General features: G+C 36.2%; 1 protein-coding gene across 25 annotated transcripts in view; it reads left to right on the top strand.

The window, feature by feature from the left end:
* The window catches only part of LARP4 (La ribonucleoprotein 4), a 70,958-nt gene extending 60,375 nt beyond the window's left edge, over positions 1-10,583 (top strand). For 11 of the 25 annotated variants that reach the window (XR_014082695.1, XR_014082693.1, XR_014082691.1 and 8 more), the window contains 6 exons: positions 2,012-2,221; positions 2,860-2,908; positions 5,444-5,605; positions 8,753-8,877; positions 8,995-9,163; positions 10,230-10,583. Coding sequence is in view for 18 of the 25 variants with exons in the window: in XM_081592531.1 (XP_081448657.1) it covers positions 2,012-2,221; positions 2,860-2,908; positions 5,444-5,605; positions 8,753-8,877; positions 8,995-9,163; positions 10,230-10,568 (1,054 nt within the window). In the remaining 7 variants the exon portion in view is untranslated. The remainder of the gene's footprint in view (positions 1-2,011; positions 2,222-2,859; positions 2,909-5,443; positions 5,606-8,752; positions 8,878-8,994; positions 9,164-10,229) is intronic. The other 14 variants (XR_014082694.1, XR_014082692.1, XR_014082690.1 and 11 more) reach the window with 3 other exon arrangements.
* Positions 10,584-23,725: the final 13,142 nt, after the last annotated feature.

Genomic DNA, 23,725 nt, shown 5'->3' with positions numbered 1-23,725 from the left:
GACTATGAACCCAAATCTTGATTTCCATCTTACTTCTAAGAAGTGACCACTGCCAAGCCTTTATTTTTATATATTTAAGTCATTGGTCAAGGAGCAGTTTATAATACTAACCTTGTAATGGCCCAGTGATGACCATAGGACTAACTTAGAAGTTTGGGCAATTTTCTTCCTTTACTACTTTATCTTTCTGTTGCTTTCCTTCTCGTCTTTTATCACATTTCTTTCATCATCCTTTTTTCTTTTGCCTGGACTTCAATTGTAAGTCCCTCTCTTCACAGAGAGGGAAAGATCATGAGATCTGAGGGCTGTTTAAACCTAGTAACATGTCTTATGGGGTGTATTGATGCAGTGAGAAGATTTTGGTGATAAGTTTCTGAACAGATACATAAACAGCATATGTACCTCCTGAGGTCATTTTCAGATCTGATGGATAATATAAATGTTTTGAAAATTAGTTTGTGTTAGTTGACACTGTGAACTTCATTGCTATTCAGAATCTATTTTGTATCATGTAAGTAATTTTCTGGAAAAGTATCATATATGAGACTTAGCTAAAATTTGTAGCCTGATGTTTATGTTTGTTTTAGTAGTAGTACCTTCATTTGTTATATTCTCTAAAGAGTTAGTAGAATAGCTGAATAACTATGAAAATAGACTGTAAAAAAATGGAGTGTATAAACTGCAGGGAAGGGGCTAAATAAAAATCTAGTACTTCCTTTTTTAATCTGCTATGGAGCCAAGATCCTCAGTTACTTGAGCTTACCTGAAATATCCTCACTTTTTAAAAAATAAAGTTTATTTATTAATTTTAATAATCCTGGATATTAATGTACTGGGTCTTTCTTGTGGCCCCAAGCTTTATCTAGTTGTGGCACATGTGGCCTGCAGGCTCTGGAGCACGTGGGCTAAATAGTTGCAATGGCTTGCAGGCTTAGTTGCCCCATAGCTTATAGGGGCATCTTAGTTCCCCAACCAGGGATCAAACCCCTGTCCTCTGCATTAGAAGGTGGATTTTTTTTTTTTTTCTAATTTTATTTTTAATTGGAGGATAGTTACTTTACAATATTGTGGTGGTTTCTGCCATATATCAACATATCACACACACACACACACACACACACACACACACACGTTGAATCTCCTGGGGTGGTTTCTGCCATATATCAACATATCTCTCTCTCTCTCTCTCTCACACACACACACACACACACACACACACACGTTGAATCTCCTGGGAGGCAAACTCTTAACCACTGGTAGAGAGTTGGGTACTTATACCTATCATCCAAGGTAAAAACTACTTTTGTTAGAAGTAGGTGGTTTCTGTGTTTTGTTTGGTTTTTTGTTTCTCATCAGATTTCTTACCTTAATTCATAAAGTCGTGCCAGGCTATTAGTTGCATTATATTTTCCTAGTCTTTTGGTCCCACAGTTTTGTTGGATCTTCGAACAACTGTTTGCATTTGGAGAGGGATGCTTAGTAAGAAGCTTTAATTTTAATATATTTCACCATTCCTTGCTATTTTTTTTTTTTAATTTTCAGTCCCCTAAAGAGCCTTTTTAGACTTTTCCCCCAAATGATAAGTTAATGCTAGAGGTTTTATTGCTCCATTGAGAATGTATGGCGTAGATTCAATAAGCTTCCAGTCTGGCTGATTTAGATATGTCAAAACCGTATCTTGTGCTAAAGAAGTTAGCTGAAATCCTAGTTATATCCTGAATTTTGAGGTAGAAGTAGCTTGATCTTGAAGAACTTTGGATCATCCCCGGATCGCTCCAAACAACTTTTTTAATGTAAAAATTCTTTGACTTTTAAAAATAATACATCTACGACATTAAAGGGTTTACATTTTTACAATATAATGCTTCTGTGTCCAACCTAGTTTATGGAAAATCAGAATACAGCAGAAGGCAGTTTTTAACTTGGCCTATTAAGAATTTCTACCATTAAGAGGAAGGATTTTTCTGTCTTAATTTATTGTTTCGTGTATATGGCCTTATGTTTCTTACAGTGTGAAGCCTCATTTTAGGTCAGGTGGTTCAGAACATTCAACAGAGGGCTCTGTGTCGTTGGGGGATGGACCATTGACCAGATCTGGTTCAAGGAACTTTGCAACTGAACGACATAATCCTGCCGTAACAGGGCATCAGGAACAAAGCTATCTTGCAAAAGAGACTCCCACTTTGCAGATGGAACAGAATGGGGACTATGGCAGGGGCAGGTAAGGAAATATGGTAGTAAATATGGAAATAATGTACATGAAAATTCTTTTATTATAATATGAATATTAGACATCCACGATCTAGTGATTTTTTAAATTTAATTATCGGTATGTAGTTATGCTAAAAAAATTTTTGTTCACGTAATATGGGTTACTAGTTTTTCATAATTAAGAAATTTAGAATCCCTATAGAGAATATAACTCTGAGTCAGAGGTTTATAAAAGTTATTTTGAAGTTCTTTACAGTTCACTAAGGAAAGATTACCTTCGAAAGGTCTTATGCCACCATAGTTTTAATTTCTGGCAACATGTGAACTGTGGAAATTAGGTTATATATTGTCTACCCTTCCTAAACAAAAAAACTGAACCCTAATATGCTTCTGATGTGGAGGGAGCACTGCTAATAAAAATAGGACCAGTTTACTTAGTGGTGGTGGTGGCAGTAGGTGAAGTTTTCTGTAGATCAGCTCAGGATCCCTTCAGAAGAATATATATCTTTTAATAATAAAGGAGATTTAGGAAGTATAGATACTTAAAACAGAAATTCACCCATCTTTGATAGAACATACACATTTGAAGAAACTTAATGAGTTCTCCCTCCTCCCCCACCCCTCACCCCCTTTTATCATTGTTAAAAGGAGAACTCTCTTCAGAGGTCGAAGACGTCGGGAAGATGAAAGGATCCCTGTAAGTTTTTTTTTTTAACTTTTAATTACATGTGTTCAGGGTTTGTTTGGTTTTTTTTCTTGTGTGATTTAGTATGGCATCGATTTCTGGTGTGTCTTTCCTCGATTTTGTTTTATTGATTATAATATTCAGCAAAGATAATTATAGCCTGTTTTTGACCCTGAAATATCCACCATCACCACCACTCATCACCCTTAAAGTACACATGTAGTTAGAGATTTGACCTGTATTGCTCATTTTTTTTTTAAATTGCTTGAATACCTAACCTATTCACATGGTTTAAAATAAAATCCATGAAAATATTCCATTTAAGTGTAATTATTGCTTTATTAATGGAGATTTAAGGAATTTCAGTGTTTTAATCTTACAATGCTGTTACAAACAGTGCAGTGATAACCTCGTATAACCATCACTTCCTGTTTATGCAATAGTATCTGAAGGAGAATCCCTGGAGGTATGATTTCTGAGTCACAGTTCAGTAAGTTACTGCCTGATGGCTTTCTATAGGGTTTGTGCCGATTTTCACTCAGTGAAGAAAGTTCCTATTTGTCCATAGCCTTACAGAGTATATGATTTTTTGCAAATCTAATATAGTACGTGGTTCACTTTTAAAGCTCTGTTGGGTGGTGTTGGAAATTGTTACACTATTTATTAATTGTTACTTAGGGGCAATTCTCTACCTATTGCTGATTTTTATATTTCCCACTTAAGATTTTTTTAAAAAAATTTTTTATAGTTCTAGGCAGGTTTTTGAATCCTCACTTAGCTAGCTTCAAATTATTCATATTTTTATTTTTTAAGGTTTGTTCATGCTGAATGTTTGCCATCTCCTAACTGTGGTCAAAAGGAGTTGAGGAATAAAAATAAAAATAGTGTAGGAAAACATGGAGGTTTCAAGAAAACACTAGAATTTACATTTATATACATTTATATATGTGTGGAATATAATGCTTTACATGCATAAGTAGTAAATTAATATACATATATAATAGTATACTATATAGTGTTTGTGTAATATACCTAAAAATATACAGATACCACATGTTTAAGCAGTGAAAGGGGACCAACTTTCAAAGAAAAATAATTGCATTTTAACACAAAGAATAGTTCTTGGAGCAAACTGTGAACCCTTTAAAAAGTGTGGTTGTTTGCATTTACAGCTTTCTATATACCATGGACAGCCTTGAGGTTGTAAGGCAAGTTTTCTAAGATATCATTGTAGCAGGCCATGTGAATCTTTAAGTGGCCCGGAACAATTGAGAGGAGAGTTAGGTTTGAGGTCTGTTCGATATGTTGAAAACATCTGGATTGAAGATTGAAGATTAGGGTAAAGAAAAGTAGGCAAACATGCTTTTTTGTAGAAAAGACAGTGTGGGGGTGCCATCGTGCAGTGAGGAGATCTTAGCTAGAGGTGAAATTTAGAATTTATAGGCTTACTTGTAGTAATTACACTTATAAGAATAGAGAAGATCATGCAGGGGCCTCTGTGAAGACTGATTTTTAAAATAGCAAGAATGGAACCTTGAGGATCATGGTAGCTTTGGGGTTGAAAAATGAATTATTTCATTTTGTTTGACGTATCCAAGAGAAATCCAAGTGGAGATGGCCAATAGGCAAATGGATATCTGGGTTTCGGGCAAAGATCTGGTCTGAAAATATCTAAAAGTGTACAACCTACTGATTTTTGGTAAATTTTCAGAGTTGGCCAACCAAAAATTTTCCAAAAAGTAAAAATGATTGTTTTTAGAGTTGTTTGCACGTAGGTAGTAGTTGAAGCCATGGATAATGGATATCACACAGGGAGAGTTTGTAAAGGCAGTAAGAGTAGTAATCGTATAGAAATTAAAAACCTTCCAGAGAAGTTGACAGGGAGGGATGAGCACATGCTTGTCAGACCTGAGACTGAATAGAAAGTATCAGAAGCTAAAGGAAGAATGAGCTTCCATAGGAAAGAATGTTTGCCTTGCCAAATGCTCTAGTGAGGTCAGTGGGGGAAACCTCAGATTTTGTATTGTGTAAAGTATTGGTGACTTGTCAAAGCGGTTTTAGTGATGTGGTAAATACAGAGGTGAGGGAGTAGAGGAGAAAATATAACAAGTGAGAGGTTTGTCAGAGAATATAGAGAATGGTAGATGAGAGAGAAAGATAAGATTCTTAAGGAAGGATATTGTTTTCTCTTGAGACTATGGAAGGAGAAAAGATACTGGCAAATCTAGATAGTGTAGGGTTTGTTATTGTTGTTACGGGAGAGGGTATAGCAAATTTAGAAAGCAAAGAATAGTGGAGATTGATTAGAAGGTTTAAGGAAAGTGGCAAAGTTTGCAAAGGAACCAAGAGAAGAAGCTGACTAGGGATAAACTGAACCGATAAATTACTAATGAGAGCTCAACTGAGATGAGAATCTAAGAATTTATAGAGAAACAGTTCTGTTCATTAGGGTGCAGTTTTGTTTGTTTCCACAGCTTTCAGCTTCTGTGGTACGGGGTTAAGGAATGAAATAGACATGTAATCTGTTTTTTGACTTGTGTCTTTTAGAGACCTCATCCTTCAACAGCTGAAGCAAAGGTTCCCACACCAAAGTTTGACTTACTAGCCTCAAATTTTCCTCCTTTACCTGGAAGTTCATCAAGAACCCCAGGTGAACTTGTTTTGGAGAGCAGGATGTCTGATGTTGTTAAGGGTGTCTGCAAAGAAAAGGTAAAAACACTGAAGCATCGATCTATATCTTATGGGACCAATTTTTGCCTTTGTTTTCAGGGTTATTATTTTTTAAACTATTATTTGCACTCAGTGCTTAACTTCTGCCGGAGTTTTTAATTCATGAGGTTTTCAGCATAATTCGAATATTATGGAAAGATTTGTGTTAAAGCTACACAAAGTCAATAAAATGTTTCTTCATATTTGCATGTCTTTGTATCAGTCAACCCAGCTTGGTAGAACTAATTAATGCAAGCTGAATGGAAAGTGTTGTTTCAACTTGTGTCATTTCCAGTTAACTGATAATGCGAGTGAATTCTAAGCTACTTTGGTAAACTCAGTCTTTCAAATAGATGGAGAGTTGATGTCAAAAGCTTGGGATAACCCATCCTACAATATTTTTGAGTGTAGACCTCTATGTACTAAATCTTCATGCCCCACAGATTTTTCTCATTTTCTACCATTTGTTTCTAACTCAATTTTATCTTTAAGAGTATATGTACATAGTATGTCTGGGCTTATAAAGACAAATAGTGTCCCTTGAATCCACCTTCAATTCTAGCTTTTTCTTCTCACATTTATCCTTGTATTTCTAATTTAACATGTTTATACTGCTACTTCTTGACTATTCAGTTTTAGATGTTGTCTATTAACTTTACACTCGAGAAGCTAAGGGTTGAACTCTCTTAAACCGATGAACTTTATCCTCCCAGTATATTGTATTTCATCATATCTATGATGCCATCAGTTAAAGGATGCCCCATTATTTTGTTATCACTAAGAAAGTAAAAAGATACTGCCAGTTAAAGTAGGTCATGCCATCATTTATGAGTCGTATCTCAATATTGCATCTTTCTTTTTTCCATAACTGAGCCTCATAGGATACTGCTTTATGTCTCCTTTCTTATACTCTGCACAGCTGTGTTCCTGGGACTTCACCATCATCCTAAGACTCCTCTTTGGTGGATCCCTTCTTCTTACTCTTGTTTGACTTTTCCATTTTGTGGGGGGTCAGATCTTCCTAGGCATCCTTTATAAGAGTTTTTTAGTATAAATTTTTTGAGATCTTGCATTCTAAAAATGTTTTTCAGTTCTCCCACTTGACCGGTAGCTTTTCTCTGTAGAATTTTTTATTAGAAATTGTTTTCCCTCAGAATTTTTAAGGTATTTTACAGTCTTTTTTTTTTTTTTTTTTAATTATGTAATTCTGTTATTTTGTAGTTGTTTAAATGGTAAAGAATCTGCCTGCAATGCAGGAGACCCAGGTTCAATCCCTGGAGAAGGAAATGGCAACCCACTTCCAATATTCTTGCCTGAAGAATTCCATGGACAGAGGAGCCTGGTGGGCTACAGTCCATGGGGTCACAAAGAGTCAAACACAACTGAGCAACTGACACTTTGACATTGACTCACCGATTCTAAGATAGTTTTTTTTTTTTTTTTAAACATTTCACCTTTGAAAATCAGGCTGTCTTACAATTAAAATCTATTGTAGTTTTAGTGGCAGTTTTTTTTCTTAGTAGTATGTAAACTAATCAGTATGTTTTATAGTTGATGGCTTCTCAAATTTGGTGAGGTATGATGCATAGAGGTGTTGGTTCCCTGGTGGTGCTAGTAGTAAAGAACCTACCTGCCAGTGCAGGAGACACAAGAGACTCGGGTTTGATCCCTGGGTCGGGAAGATCCCCTGGAGAAGGAAATGGCAACCTGCTCCAGTATTCTTGCCTGGAGAATCCCATGGACAGAGGGGCCTGGTGGGCTACAGTCCATGAGATCACAAAGAGTTGGACATGACTGAGCATGCACACATCTCATCTCAGGGGTGTGTTGGAGACATTTCATCAGAAATTGCTACATGACTGCTCTGCTCAAAAAAATCTAATTCCAGTGATACACAAATACATTTTTACAGAATAATAATAAAGTGTACTTCTTGTAATTCTAACCCATAAATGAGAGTGAAGTGAAGTTGCTCAGTCGTGTCCGACTCTTTGCGACCCCATGGACTATAGCCTACCAGGCTCCTCGGTCCATGGGATTTTTCAGGCAAGAGTACTGGAGTGGGTTGCCATTTCCTTCTCCAGGGGATCTTCCCGACCCAGGGATCAAACTTGGATCTCCCACATTGTAGGCAGACGCTTTACCATCTGAGCTACCATAAACACTTAATTTGATACTGGACCTTGTATGTCAGATCTCTGATTTTCTTGTTTGGCTTTTCTAATTTTTGTCTTTTACTTGTCTGTATTTTCTACAAAGTTTTTCTGAATGTTACCTTTAAAACCTATTGTGAGATTTTTAAAAATTTTAATCCCATACCCCTAAAAATATTGAAATTTTATTTTGTCAGTTGATTTTAATTTCTTAGGGGTCTTTCTTATTTTTCTTTTTTTTTTACTTGTAGTAAAATACATGTAACGTAAAGTTTATCATCTTAACCATGATAAATGTGTCGCTCACATTCCGCTCTTCCCTTAGCCCCTGGCAACCACCACTCTGCTTTGTGTCTATGAATTTGACTATTCTAGGTATCTCATATACGTGGAATCAAACAATATTTGTCTTTTTGTGACTGACTTATTTCACTTAGCATAATGTCCACAAGGACCGTTTTTTGTTTTAGTGTGTATCAGCACTTCATTCCTTTCATTGTGCAGTGATATTTCATTGGATAGATATATACCACATTTTGTTCATCCACTCACCAGCTGAATATTTAGCTTGTTCACTTTTTGGCTATTATGAACAATGGTACTATGAACATTTGTATTAAAGTTTTTATATAGACATATGTTTTCTCTTGGATTTTTAACTGAATAGAATTGCTGGGTCATATGGTAACTCTGTATGTAACTTTTTGAGAAGTTGCCAGACTGTTTTAACAGAGTGGCTGCATATTTTACATTTCCATCCTCAATGTTTGAGAATCCCATTATCTACATACCACCACTAACATTTGTTACTGTCTGTCTTACTGATTCTAGCTATCCTAGTGAGTGTGAAGTGGTTTCTCATTGTAGTTTTGATTTGCATTTCCCTATTGGATAATTATGTCAGGCTTTTCATGCATGTTCTTATTGGCCGTGTTTGTCGTCTTTGGAGAAGCATCTATATGAATTCAATTTTGAAATATGTTTCTACTTTAAGGATAATGAAGAGTTCAGAGTTAGCTGCCCAGTGCCTGCAGAGGATGGACAGACAGACTGCACCTCTGCCCAGCAACTCAGTATGAGCCCCAGTCCCCCATGTACAACTGAGCTTTCTGCATTAAGGTACAAGTTTCAATGTAGATGATCTTTCACATTAAGGTTACTTTTGCATCTGGTCATTTGCTCAGCTGTTTCTTTGTGCTATATTCTAAGCCTAATGTCACGTTCTTTTTTCGGTAGCACAACTCAGCCTGAAAAGGATCTAGTAGAGGATTCCACTGCTCAGAAGGATGTTCCCAGCCAGCCAATCGTACCAGTTTCTTCCCCGAGTACTGCTAAGCCATCGAGAACAAATACTGCTTCACCATGTAACAGTAACATAAGTGCGGCTGTAGCTGTGGCCCTGCAGGTAACTTGATAAATTTAGTTTATGTGAGAATAAAACAATAGGTTAAATAATGAGAAATTTTATTTTTCATAGAACTCTGCTAGAGCAGAGTCATCTGGAAATAGCCCATACTGGGGCTGGCTGCCTGCATCAAAAGGAATTTAAAGTCAGTCTGAAGAAAAGGGAAATTTTAGCCTTGTTGAGGGAGTGAAGAAATTACTGTCATTATTTCTAATCATTATGGTTAAGTGAAGCTTACTTTTCTTGGTAACTGTGTCTTTTTTGGCTTTGAGCCTCTTGAAATTCTTTCTGTATAATGCTTAACAAATCTATGAAACCCTTGAGGGCCACTGCCATCTTTATTAAGTTTCCAGAATCATTTTTATAAATTTGAAAAATACAGAAATGCGGGGGGAAAGAACCCACAGAATTTAGCCGTAAGTCTTTCATTTATTGATAAGACTGTCCATTTTTGGTACAGCTCTTTCTTTTTTCTAGGTTAACAACATTTTACCTTGTCATTTAATATCAAAAGTAATAATAATAATAGAATAGCAGCTGCCAGTTTTTAGATGCATTCTTTATGCTAGGACCAGGACTACAGTCTTTTTGCATGCTTTGGCCCATTCTCACAGCATCCCTGTTCTCCACCTTTTCACATGAGGTAGTTAAGACTTTATCATTATTGGTTTCCAGATGCTCTGCTGAGATTTTTGTGGTCTCTCAGGATTCTTAGCCAGGGAAGAGAGAATGGAACCATTGTATTTCATCATCATTGTTAATTTAATCTGTTTTTCCTTGTTAGACACTTAGGTTTCCAGTTTTTTGCATCACTATAAACAGTGCTGACTTGTACATCCTTCAAATAAATATCTCAAGTGAAATTATGCTATCATCCATAAATTGCTAGGACTTTTTAATTACATTCAAATTTTTTTAAAATTGTACCAATACACTTTAATAGCAATTTGTATGAGATTGCCTATTGCCCTTTCCTTACTGATTTCTTGTGGTTGACACTATTCTTTTTGTGCTTTATCACTTAGAGTATATGTACCATAAACATTTTTGTTTCTCTACTTCAAAGGAACCTCGAAAGCTCAGTTATGCTGAAGTGTGCCAGAAGCCCCCTAAAGAGCCAGCTCCAGCTCTAGCGCAGCCACTGAGAGAACTGCGCTCCAATGCAGTATCTCCCACCAAAAATGAAGAGAATGGAGCTCCTGAGAAGTCCTTTGAGAAACAACATGAGAAGCCAGAAGCAAGGGCTAGTAAGGATTACTCTGGCTTCCGAGGCAATGCCATTCCCAGGGGAGCAGCTGGAAAAATCAGGGAACAGAGACGCCAGTTTGGCCATAGGGCTGTACCTCAGGGAGTGACTCGACGTAATGGCAAAGAGCAATATGTGCCACCCAGATCACCAAAGTAAAAAACAAAACAAAAACTATTCAAAACCTTCTCTCTCTTCCCATTAAACTTGAGCCGTGGCTATACTGAACTGTTTTGGAGGGGAGGGGTGGCCAGGAAGGAAGCAAGAGAAAGTACATCCTTAAATCATTACGGATTTTGGAGTTGTGAGCAGTAGAATCCCAAAATTCATCTCTAAAGTGATTTTAAAATGCTGGAGGATTCCAATCAGTATAAATATATATATATATATATATATGTATACATATATAAAAATATAATTTTTCTATTTTTGTTTTTGATTTTAATTTGCAGAGATCTTCTGCCTGGAATCAATTTTGAGGGTTCAGATTTAGCTTGGGAAAAAAACATATTACACATCCTTCAGTAGGAGACGAGGGAGTGAGAGAAAATATTTTTTGAAGAAGCATTTCTGTAAAATTAGAAATTAATTTTTTTAATCTATTTAAAGTTTGGCTTGGAGAATGCCATTTCTGCCTATATGGCCTTGTGTTGCAAAACAGATCAGTGGCTGGGGTGCCTGTTGTGGTGTGAGTGTGTGCAAGTGTGATTGAAGCCAAATCTGTTGTCATGTTAGTAAATGATTTGAAAACTGAATGTAATACTTGAGTAGATTTTTTTCCAGTTTTAAATTTAGTCTGTCTTTTCAACCTTACTAATATTTCATTAAACAAGCTGTTAAACTCTCATTGTACTTAGAGATATGACTACCAATCAATTTGAAATTCAAGGAAAGAATGGGGGTTCTTCAAAAAATTGCAATTTTGTGGTAGATCTGAGTGGGTGGGTCAAATGGAGTTCAGAGGTTTAAGCAGCCCTGTGATTCTCCTTAGCCCCCTAAAATAGGAAACAGTTTTCTTTTGTTACTTCATTTGTTACTCAGTTCTTTGACTACCCACCCCCAAAGCAAAATAACCAACCAACTACAGACTTGTATGTTTCTAACTGCCTTGATCAGTCTAGTCAAATCATAACTGTTCTAAATTTCTGACTTGAACATTGAAGTATTTTACTCTTCTGGTCATGTATTTAGAACTTAGATTCCAGAATGGTAGGGCAGACTGACCCTACGATAATTTATTTGTTAGTGTTAAAGATGAAACGTTGTAGCCAACTCTTAAAGTGTTCAATAGTGTAGACATTAAAAAAATTTCTTTTTAAAGGCTTAATTTGGGGACAACTTTTTTCTGTTTACAATGTATCACCTCCTTTCTCTTTCTCAAAAAAAAAAAAAAGTTTGGAATTCACAGAAACAGAGCCAGCAAGTCACAAAATTTTTGAGTTAATGAGTTAGAAAGATAATTAAAATTAACATAATTTCTCAGTGACTAAAGTTGTAACTCTCATATGAAATAGGCAAGTTTACATGCTGGTGTTTAGAAAATGGCTAAAAAAATCAAAAACCATGTTGCATTAATCTGTTTTAAGTCATACCATTTTCAGAGTTCTGTGTTTTCTCTTTAGGGATAGTTTGTGATAGTAATAACTGTCCCTTATGTTAGTGAATTACATTTGTACAAACTGAAACTGTAAATTGTGAACACTGGAAAGCACCATTGTGACATAGAATAAACATCTTAGTAATATATTAAAATGAATGTAAATGGAGGTTAAAATTACATTACTGTGAAACTCATCTTCCAACTCTAAGTTAAGCTTTGGAGATTTGTATTAGTAGGTAATTGTTCAGAGCTTTGAAAACACTGCACATTTCTGTACAATCCAGAATTATCACTTCTTTGTAACTTATTATTCAGCTTGGCAATTGCTTTTGATTTGGTGGATTGATAACATGATATAATATATTTAAGCAGTTCGAAGCTATTCATTTCTACACACTATTTTCTACTAAATGAAACATACAATAAAACTACCTGTGTTGAAATTTGGGGGAAGTTTAGGTCCTTTAAAAAAAAAAAGTATTAATAATCATTGACTACATCTATGATAAAGTGCTTATTTTGGTTTACTTAGATAATGCTGCAGCTGGTGGAATGATAAGCATTTAAAGTGTTAACACTCTGTGAATGCATTGGATTTAAGAGAATAAACATTTTATAAAAATCACTTGGTAAGGATTATAAACTGAATTATTGCACTTAGATGAAACTTTTTTTTACAATGTGTCACAGAAATAGGCCTTTATTATTTGTATCCTTGTGTGTCTTACTGTTAGTCTACCTAACTTCTAAAAACTAAATGTTTTAATTGATACACAAGACAAGAGTTCTTTAAGAAAGCAAGTGTGTTCTTGCTTTTTCCAAGAATATTATTGAAAGCAGAAATTTAAAAACATGACCATTTTAAAATTTCTTATTAAATGCAGTGTTTTAACTTAATTTGCCTCATTACAGCTAATAGTTTCCATTTTGATGGGATGTATAGGGAAGAATAATGTGTGTATGTGTGTGTGTGTATATATATAATAAATATATTCACAGTATGTATTTAGCATTTATTTTATTACATCAGATTAAGGTCTGTATCAAAATGATGCCTGTGAGTTGTGTGAAACTGATGGTTTTTTTGTCCAGCATTACTCTGTAAACTGATGAGGGTTGGGCATTCATTGTAGTTTAACTATTTATTTGGTTCTTTAGAAGGCAGAATTTAAATGTCTAGAGTTTCTCTTCATTCTTATGACTTAACACTTCCTTGGGTTGTTGGAGGGTAAAAGTAGATACAAATGATAATTGAGTGTGTGGTAAAGTGATCTTCTGCTTTATATAGTTCTTAATGTATGAGAAGAGTCACACAAGTTCATCACCTTGCCCTTCGTAGAGAAGCTATATAGAGACATGGCAAAATCTGCCTCTATTTTCTATCCAGATAATTAAGATTTTCATGTTATCTAGGCCTGTCTTTAATCTGAGTAATTGCATTTTTGCAAATACACTGGCATTTAAAGGAGTGATCCATCAAAATTTTTTTCAACTGGATTTTAGAAGAAGATCTTTCAGTGATATGGTTTTATTGTTATCATCGTATGTGTTCAGTTTGCATGTGATCAAATGACATGCAGATTTATTTATTTTGGGTTCCTAAAAATTAAGGTAGCTTGAATATTGTTTTACATTCCTTTTTCTTTTTTAAATAACCAGGATGGCTTTGGAGAAGGCTTCATGATGGAGTATTAGCATCTGCTGGAGCAGAGAATAGTATTTAAAAGTCACTGAACACTTTCTAAAGTTTTATTAGTTGTGACATTAATATGTAATTTTTTGGCTTAAATGTCCACTGGTTTTTTACTTTGACACCGTTAAACAGTACTGGGATTAAGTCTCTGATATATATGTTGGCCATGTATATTAACCATATTTTAAAAGTACTGTTTTTGTTTTTACAGAAAAGGTAAAATGCAAAAGTATATTCCTTTTGAGGGATTTTTATAAATTCTTAACTACAATTTATGGGGTTCTATCATAACTTTTTACATTTCCTTACAATTTGGTGGCCATTAATTTAACCTAGGGCTTTTTGGTATATGCTAGTTTAGCTAGTCTGAGATTTCAAGAAGAAACAGACATTTCAGTCCTCATTAAATGAGAACATTTTAAGAAGTTGAAAGAGAATTTGTTTTCAAGTTGAGAGTGTATTTTCTTTTAAAATCCTCCTGATTGTTAAATAGTTTCAATTTTATTTTTAAAAGCTGCAAATTGTTGAGTAGACGGTTCCTAAAAGTACAAGTGAGATATCAGTAAGGCTGTGTATAAAATGGTTTTATTTTCAGTTATGCAGCACAAAACACTGATCAGTGTAAGAAATAATCTGCATCATTATTGGGTTTTGTTTTTTTGGTTTTTGCCTGATTCAGGTGTCCTTTGAGTGACATCTCGTAAATGTTTGGGCTTAGGAGTCAGAACCAGTTATCTGACTTCTCTTGTTCATTGCTTAGGTTTGTTCTTGTTGTCCAGACTGCCCCCTCATGCCCGACATGTGACACATGCTCATGCATATTATGTTAAAATGAGTACATCCTTGTATTTGTATTTTTGTTTTCAACATTGCCAAGGTGCTATCGGAAATTAAAGTAACACAAAATTAGAAAAAATAAAATTATTAAAAAGCAGGACTGGTTTCCTTTTCTCCAGGTGGCTTGTATCTAATGACTGCTTGTATTTACTTTCTGATTACTTTTTATGTTGCCCACTCTGTAGTTCTATTCTGATTTCAGCTGTTGGGTTTTTTGAGGGGGGGGTACTTGGAGTGGATTGTGTGATACTTCATCTGCAAAGTGAGAGAGTAAAAAGCTAGAAGATTCAGCTTTGTGATTCTGGGGTTTTATTCTTTTAGTGTCAGAAGCAGTTATTGAAGGGGAGAAAAATCATACGGCAATATATATTTAGAGTTTTGTCTTCATGGGTCAGATAATGGCCTGACTTGAGTATGTAAGCTCTGGACCTTTAAACTTCTATTTTGAAGAGGAAGCCTTGGTTACCTTTACTTTTTCAACCACCTCTTTCCTTAGAGTACAAACTGTATGAGTCTTAATTTTTTTTTAATCTATGATAATGGCAAAAATGGAAGAACTGAGTAATCTGTGGCTTTTTCAAATAGCTGATATGTGTAAATTAATGTGATAGCTCAACTTTTATTTAATATAGTATTGCTATAAAGACCTTAAGTGTTACATAGCTGTTATGCCACAGTTCTTGAATTGTCTACCTATAATGAACTTTTTAATAGTAGAAATCAAGGTCTTTTAAATATAGGCTAATTTCAAATTAAATACTCTAATCCTCATATGTTCAGAAATTGTTATTTAACCAAGTTATGTGTTGTATGTTTATAAATAATATACATAATGGTAACATTTAATGTGAACATTCACTTTGATAGTTACTTAGCTTAGTAATATTGCCCTTGCAACAGCTAAAACCTTTATTTTGCTAATGAACATTTATCTTAATGAAGTTAGCTGTTATCAGTGAGCAAAATCATCCCAGTAATAACAGATTTACAGGGGTAACATGCTAACGAAGCATTAGGGCCTTCCTATCAGATGTTACTGAGTTTATTTAGCCAAGAGAAGAGATGCATAACTTAAATTTCTTCTTTACCATATCAGGAACACAGCATAATTGTGTATTATTTTTGGTGAACTAATGCCCGATTGATAAACTTAGTTATGTAGGCTTTTCAGTTGTTTTAAAAGTGGCTTTGTCGAGAGATTCTCATCACTGAGCTAATCATATGTGCCTTGTTAGAAAATGTTAACGGAGTATTGTGTTTCTCCCAAGTTTAAATTTCAGTTTTATGCCTAGAAGTTTTTATAAAAAGTTTAAACATTTACTACTAAAGGGTTGTGAGTTTTCTTTAAAATCTTTGGAATGAAAACTATCACGGGTGTCTTTAGTTGGTATGAGGATTTAAAGGAATTGAGATGTTTTCACTTTCTTCATAATGCTTCTAAATATGGACCTTCATCATTATCTGGTGTTGCAGGAAGGAACAAGCTTCCTAAAAGTTTTTTCTTTTAAATTCGTTTTGGTGGCTGTTCTGCAGATCTTTGAAGCCCCTATACTTCTGTTTCCTTTATGTATCTACTGTATCACACTTAATGAACCACGGTAGAACTTCAGCCTCCCTATACCCTTATGTAGGCTGTTATTTGTCTTAAGTTCTATTTTAGCTGTTTCGCATTCCACATTCTGCCTATACAAATAACTATGACCTCAACATGTCAAAACTCAGGGTATTGACAGCATTGAAGCTAATCTTGAGTGGGGCATTCATTTAGCCAGTATTTCCAGTATTACCAGTTTTATACTTCCAGGCAGTGTGTTACGCAGCAAAAAATAGATTGGATTCCAACCATTATGGTCCTTAGCATTAGATAGTCATAAGTAATTGCAAAATTAGACCAGCAGTAAATGTGAAAGCTGGAATCAGGCAGAATCCATGCAGCTGGAGTGGAAGATGGTATAGGAATTGAATGCTTCCCTGGTGCCTCAGGTGGTAAAGAATCTGCCTGCAATGCAAGAGTTGCCAGGGTCCTTGCCAGGGTCCATCCCTGGGTCAGGAAGATCCCTGGAGAAGGGAATGGCAACCCACTCTAGTATTCTTGCCTGGAAAATTCCATGGAAAGAGGAGCCTTTCCTGAGAAGCAGAGGACAGATGATGGGAGTAGTAATTAGGTGAGCCAGGAGGAGAGTGTTGGAAATGAAGGAGTAACCTGTACATTACCACTTTATGATGCATTGGAATTGTAGGGTCCTGCAGATACACTATGGAGGACCTTGTTCCATCTTCCAAACTGAGGCTGGAGAATTAAAGAGCCAGACACCTGGGACTTAAAATTTGTGCATTGTAGAGAACAGATGAGACCAGTTAGAATTTACCTGGTGATGATAAAGTTGGAGCAAAGTGGTAGGTTTGAGAAACATTTGGGCAAAAACACTTGAATGAATTACACAGGGCAGGGGGAAGGCATAAGAAATGACTCACATTTGTAGCTTTGAAACAGTGAAAGTTTGTGGCATTCACCGTGATTGAATACACTGGCAAAGAACCTTTTGTGGGGAGGAAAATATGAGTATAGTTTCGAAATGGTTATGCTTATTTTTGCAGGATTTCTGGTAATCCTAAAAATGGCAAGATGGCGGGGGTGGGGGGGCTGCAAAATTAAATACTAAAATTCCTTTAATTGTAAAAGAGATTGTTTAGCATTAGGGTGGCTTTCCTTGGATAACTTTTTTTTCCAGCTTACTGAGGAATAGGGCTAAAAATTATTTAGTTTCTATCTGCCTCTGTTTCTGTCTTAATTGTTGCTACCTTAATCCTAATCATTATCCTCTCTCCAACCTGGACAGTCTCATGTGCTAAGCAACTACTGTGCTAAGCACTTTTTAGATGACTTCATTCAAGTTGTAATGTTTTCAGTCCTCACCAATAAAATAGATTGGGGAGGAATTAAAAGCATTAAGCTTGTTGTAACTGTTACCACTGCTAAAATGTTTTGTTACCAACTTCCCATTTTTCTATGTGAAGATCCTTGTGTATGTGTTTAGTCACTCAGTGGTATCTGACTCTGGCCCCATGGACTATAGCCCACTAGGCACCTCTATCCATGGCATTTTCCAGACAGGAATACTGGAGTGGGTTGCCATTTCCTACTCCAGGGACTTCCTGACCCAGGGATCAAACCTGTGTCTCTTGTGTCTTATGCATTGGCAGGCGGGTTCTTTACCACTAGTACCACCTGGGAAGCCCTCAAAGATACATGTGAAGATTATTTAATTCTTTCAGCTTGTGTACTCATCAAAAAAAATTAGGGGGTAATAGCAAATACTCATCAAGTTTCCAGATTAACTTAGACTAAATTAAAAAAAATTTATTGTATCTTACCGTTATCTTACTTTCTTGGGGACATATGGCTATTTGTGTAGCATGCCGTATTTCATCAGTATTCAAATCTTGAGAAAATACACAGTAGCTCCATGACCTTAATTGTTCCATTTATGACCATTCTGATCTTACATATCTACTGTAAGCCAAGATACTAGGTGCACAGGATGCTAAAATTAAGAAAATTCTACCCTTAATAAATTCAGAGGCAAGCATTACAAGCCAAAATACTGCTAAAAAATATTATAAGTGTTTTGATGATATTAGGTATACATCAAGACAACAGTGGTCAACCCTCCTGGTGGAGGAAGACATTAACTTCCAGATGGAGTGAGTCTTAATCAATATATGTTGGCTAGGTAGGTGAAGGAAGAATGGGCAGCAAACTGACAAAGAGTGCAAATAAAGGCAAAGAGGCATGACCATGTCCAAATTCAGTATAATAGTTTGGAATGGGTGGAGTGCAGGTTTTAGTAGAGTACTCGAGAAAAGCTAGTAGGATTTGTTTTACAATCAAATCATGACCAACTGTATGCTAAAGAAATGACTTTGCTTGATTCTGTAGGGAATGGAGAACCACTGAAAGAAAGTCTTAAGCAGAGGATTATGGTTAGATTGGAAAATGAGAACACAAATCTGATGGCTTTGTAAATAGTTTGGGAATTGGCCAAATGAGAAAGATGTTTGGGATTAAGGGAGCAGCAGTTAAAACAGTGTGAGAGGATGAATAAAGATGTCCACATCCTAATCCCTAGAACCTGTGAAAGTTACTTATACAGCAAAGGGGGTTTTGCAGATGTGATTCAAGATTTTGAAATGAGGTGGGCCATGAATTATCCAGGTGGGCCCAATATAATCACAAGAACACAGGGATTTGACAGTAGTGGGAAGTGTGACAATGGAAGATGAAAGTGATGTGTTCATGTGCCAAGAAATGCCAGCAGCCTCTGGAAGTTGGCAGAGGCAGGGGAAAGATTATTTTCTGGATCCTCCAGAAGGAACCAGCCCAGGCAACACCTTGATTATAAGACTTGTTTCAGGCGTCTGACCTCTAGCACTGTAAAAGAGTAAATGTGTAGTGTTCTGAAACACTAAGTTTGTGATAATTTGCTGTAGCAGCAATGGGAAACTAAAGTGCAGGTATATATGATTTTAAGGAAGTCAAGTGGGTAGGAACTGGTATCTGATTGGATGTGAGAATGAGGGGAAGATTTTAGGATGCCTGTGAGACATGTCTGGTCAGTAACTTGAGAAGTCATGAGTGAATAAGATTAGGAATTGATTACAGAAGATAGGAGGAATAAGTACAGAAGCCTAGAAAATGTCAGGCTTTTAGGGGCGGGAAGAAAATATATCAGTACAGTTGGTCCTTTGTATCCTTGGGTTCTGCATCTGCCTCTGCAATCTAAAATACTCAGGAAAAAAAATGTTCCAGAAAATGTCAAAAGGCAAAACTTGAATTTGCAGCTCACTGGCAACTATTTACATAGGATTTATATTGTATAAGGTTTTATATGTAATTTAGAAATTAAGTTTATGAGAGAAAAAAGTGTACAGGAGGGTATGCATAGCTTATGGACTTCCCTGGTGGCTCAGACGGTATAGAATCCACCTGCAATGTGGGAGACTTGGATTCAATCCCTGGGTTGGGAAGATCCCCTGGAGGAGGGCATGGTAACCCACTCCAGTATTCTTACCTGGAGAATCTGAATGGCAGGCTACAGTTTATGGGGTGGCAAAGTTGGACACGACTGAGCAACTAAGCACAGCACAGCCTGCATAACTTATATGCGAATACTATATCGTTTTGGCAAGGATGGGAAGAAGCAAAAGTTCTTATATACTGCTATAGGAGTATAAATTGATGAGACCATTTTTTGGAGAGTAATCTGCTGTATTTAGAGAGTGATGAGCACGCCTTGCAAATTTGTAATTCTGCTTCTAGGTTACATATCCTGAGACTTGATTCATGGAGGCTATAAGAATATTGCAGTTTTTTTTATTTTTTAACAATGAGATGAAAAAACAATGTCCATCAAAAAATAATTATAGTAAGTTTTGTGATGGAATACTATATATCACTTAAAGTGAATGAACTGGAACAGCTCTTAGGTGTCAAAAGAAATTTTTAAAGAGCAAGTTAGATTGACATGTTTGATACTTTTTACTTATAGTTTTAATATGACTATATATTGCTGATGGATACACTTAGTACAAAAATGTTCTAGTACACTTGGGAATGATACCAGCTGCAAGATAGTGGATACCTTTTAAATAACCGTCTTTGGGGAAGGAGGAAGGGAGGTAAATAACAAGGCATGTATGTAGAGGGTCTTCAAATAGATCTGTGTCTTTAAGGTTCTGAAGCAGAAATAGGTGGTTAGGTAGGTACATAGATATAATTCTCTATACTTGTAAATATTTTCAAACAACAATTTTTGAAAATACAAAAAAGGCAGAGGAAAAGGAGTTCCCAAACAATACTGGCATTAAATGTCCTGACAAAAGCAAGAGAAAGAGATGTGAAATTTCAAGATATGAAGTATAAATGCCATGTAATTGAGATGACTGAAAAAGCCATTGAATATGACAGCTGGACACTTACTGGTGGTAACCATTACCAAACTGATTCAGTAGACTAGGAGTGGGAGCCGGATGACAGAGGGTTGAGAAAAGGTTAGAAAGGAAGAAGAGGGAAGCCAGTGGCTTATTTAAACGTCCAGTGATGGAGCTGGATCCAAGTGCATAATTAGTATTATTCTAACCCCTGCCTTTCTCCTTCCCTCTCGCCTTTTTTCCACACCTTTCCCTCCCATGCCCGGTCTGCTAGCTGTGTGTTGGCTTCTTCCTCAATTGTGTTCTCTATGTGACAGGAAAGATTGGTCAGTATCAGTTATAGGTTTAACTGGTCCTTGCAGCTAAGGAAAGAATTATCTTCCCAGTGTGTATATGACAAATCTTTCACATAACAGGACAAATCACCCTCAAGAGTTTGGGGCTTTGATGATTCTGTAGCTTATGGTCCTCAGTCTTCAAGGGATGGGATACACCCAGTATCTATCTATCATTTAGGTTCCTCTTATTTGTTATTGCTAAAGTTGCAGCTCCTTGATTTCTGGTAAGTTTTCAAAAGTTTGGTAGTCATTTTTTAAACGTTACTTATTTTTTTCCAGTAGGTTATCATTTTTTTGTTGTTTACTGGTAAGGCTCTTTTTATGATCTGGATGTTTCATTGTCTATTAAATATACTAAAAGTATATTATCGTAACTTGTAAAATTTTCAACTTGTATATGGTTTCTTGCATTTTTAGTTGTTTTGAGGGCCATATCTATCAGCCTTTACCTGTGCAACTCTCTTTCCTTCTAATATCTTAATAATTTTTTCTCTAAATTATAACTTTTAAATACATTCATTTTCTTTTGGTGCATTATGAATATGCACTGTTCTTCTAAACAGTGAAAAACAGTTTGTTTGCTTTTTTTTTTTAACTTTCCTTGAACATTCAAGAAGCCCAGGTGGCTCAGTGGTAAAGAACCTGCCTGCCAATGCAGGAGATGCAGAAGACTCAGGTTCGAGTCCTGGGTCAGGAAGATCCCCTGGAAATGGCAACCCACTCCAGTATTCTTGCCTGGAAAATCCCATAGACTGAGGATCCTGGCAGGCTACAGCCTATGAGGTCACAAAAGAGTCAGACACAACTTAACAACTGAAAACATCCAATTTTCATTTAAACTTTAGAATCAGTCAAGATTTAGAAAATTACAAAGATTGCATTAACCTTTCTGGATTAATTTTTGGAGTATTGATATTGAATCTTCTCATCTGTGAATAGGTAACTATTATTTATGATTACAGTTTCTTCATATAAATCTTACATGTTTCTTGTTAGGCTTATTTCTACTTATGTTTTGCTGTAACAGAATGGCTTTTTCTTTGAATTAACTATTGCTATAAGACAAGAGAGACCTTTTTCAAACACTGTATTAGACAGTGCCTTTCACGTTACATTAACTTTTTGTTTGAACGAATGAATGAATGAGTGAATGATAGTATTTTAGTTGATTTTCTTGGGTTTCTGGGTAGACAATATTTCCAAGTTTTTAATTGCTGTAATTATAAGACTTTTTAGCAATTTTTTAAAAATTTGCTTTGTAGGTTCATATTTTAAAGTATTCTTTCTCTTGCATACACATCAATATCAGATAAAATAGAAAAAGATAAAATTACAAAGCTATGATCTTCTGCAGAAATAAATATTTCTCTGTACTTAAAAATGTTTGAATATGGAAATTTTAAACTATGTACAAAAGTAGACTCAAGCTGCATATTCCCATCACCCAACTCCTGTTAATGGCCTCAGCTTCTTCAAGAAAATTAGAGATACCAAGGGAACATTTCATGCAAAGATGGGCTCGATAAAGGACAGAAATGATATGGACCTAACAGAAGCAGAAGATATTAAGAAGAGGTGGCAAGAATACACAGAAGAACTGTACAAAAAAGATCTTCACGACCCAGATAATCACAATGGTGTGATCACTCACCTAGAACCAGACATCCTGGAATGTGAAGTCAAGTGGGCCTTAGAAAGCATCACTACAAACAAAGCTAGTGGAGGTGATGGAATTCCAGTTGAGTTATTTCAAATCCTGAAAGATGATGCTGTGAAAACGCTGCACTCGATATGCCAGCAAATCTGGAAAACTCAGCTGTGGCCACAGGACTGGAAAAGGTCAGTTTTCATTCCAATCCCAAAGAAAGGCAATGCCAAAGAATGCTCAAACTACTGCACAATTGCAGTCATCTCACACACTATTAAAGTAATGCTCAAAATTCTCCAAGCCAGGCTTCAGCAATACGTGAACTGTGAACTTCCCAGATGTTCAAGCTGGTTTTAGAAAGGGCAGAGGAACCAGAGATCAAATTGCCAGCATCCGCTGGATCATCAAAAAAGCAAGAGAGTTCCAGAAAAACATCTATTTCTGCTTTATTGACTATGCCAAAGCCTTTGACTGTGTGGATCACAATAAACTGTGGAAAAGTCTGAAAGAGATGGGAATACCAGACCATCTGACCTGTCTCTTGAGAAACCTGTATGCAGGTCAGGTAGCAACAGTTAGAACTGGACATGGAACAACAGACTGGTTCCAAATAGGAAAAGGAGTATGTTGAGGCTGTATATTGTCACCCTGCTTATTTAACTTCTATGCAGAGTACATCATGAGAAACGCTGGGCTGGAAGAAACACAAGCTGGAATCAAGATTGCTGGGAGAAATATCAATAACCTCAGATATGCAGATGACACCACCCTTATGGCAGAAAGTGAAGAAGAACTAAAGAGCCTCTTGATGAAAGTGACAGAGGAGAGTGAAAAAGTTGACTTAAAGCTCAACGTTCAGAAAACTAAGATCACGGCATCTGGTCCCATCACTTCACGGGAAATAGATGGGGAAACAGTGCAAACAGTGTCAGACTTTATTTTTGGGGGTTCCAAAATCACTGCTGATGGTGATTGCAGCCATGAAATTAAAAGACGCTTACTCCTTGGAAGGAAAGTTATGACCAACCTAGACAGCATATTTAAAAGCAGAGGCATTACTTTGCCAACAAAGGTCCGTCTAAGTCAAGGCTATGGTTTTTCCAGTGGTCATGTATGGATGTGAGAGTTGGACAGTGAAGAAAGCAGAGCGCCGAAGATTTGATGCTTTTGAACTGTGGTGTTGAAGAAGACTCTTGAGAGTCCCTTGGACTGCAAGGAGATCCAACCAGTCCATCCTAAAGGAGGTCAGTCCTGGGTGTTCATTGGAAG

This window comes from Giraffa tippelskirchi, chromosome 4 (assembly GCF_054371585.1).
Source record: "Giraffa tippelskirchi isolate mGirTip1 chromosome 4, T2T-mGirTip1v1.2.pri, whole genome shotgun sequence".
In the NCBI taxonomy this organism is placed as follows: Eukaryota; Metazoa; Chordata; class Mammalia; order Artiodactyla; family Giraffidae; genus Giraffa; species Giraffa tippelskirchi.
The sequence above is the reverse complement of the archived record's forward strand: the minus strand, read 5'-3'. Positions and strand labels throughout refer to the sequence as shown.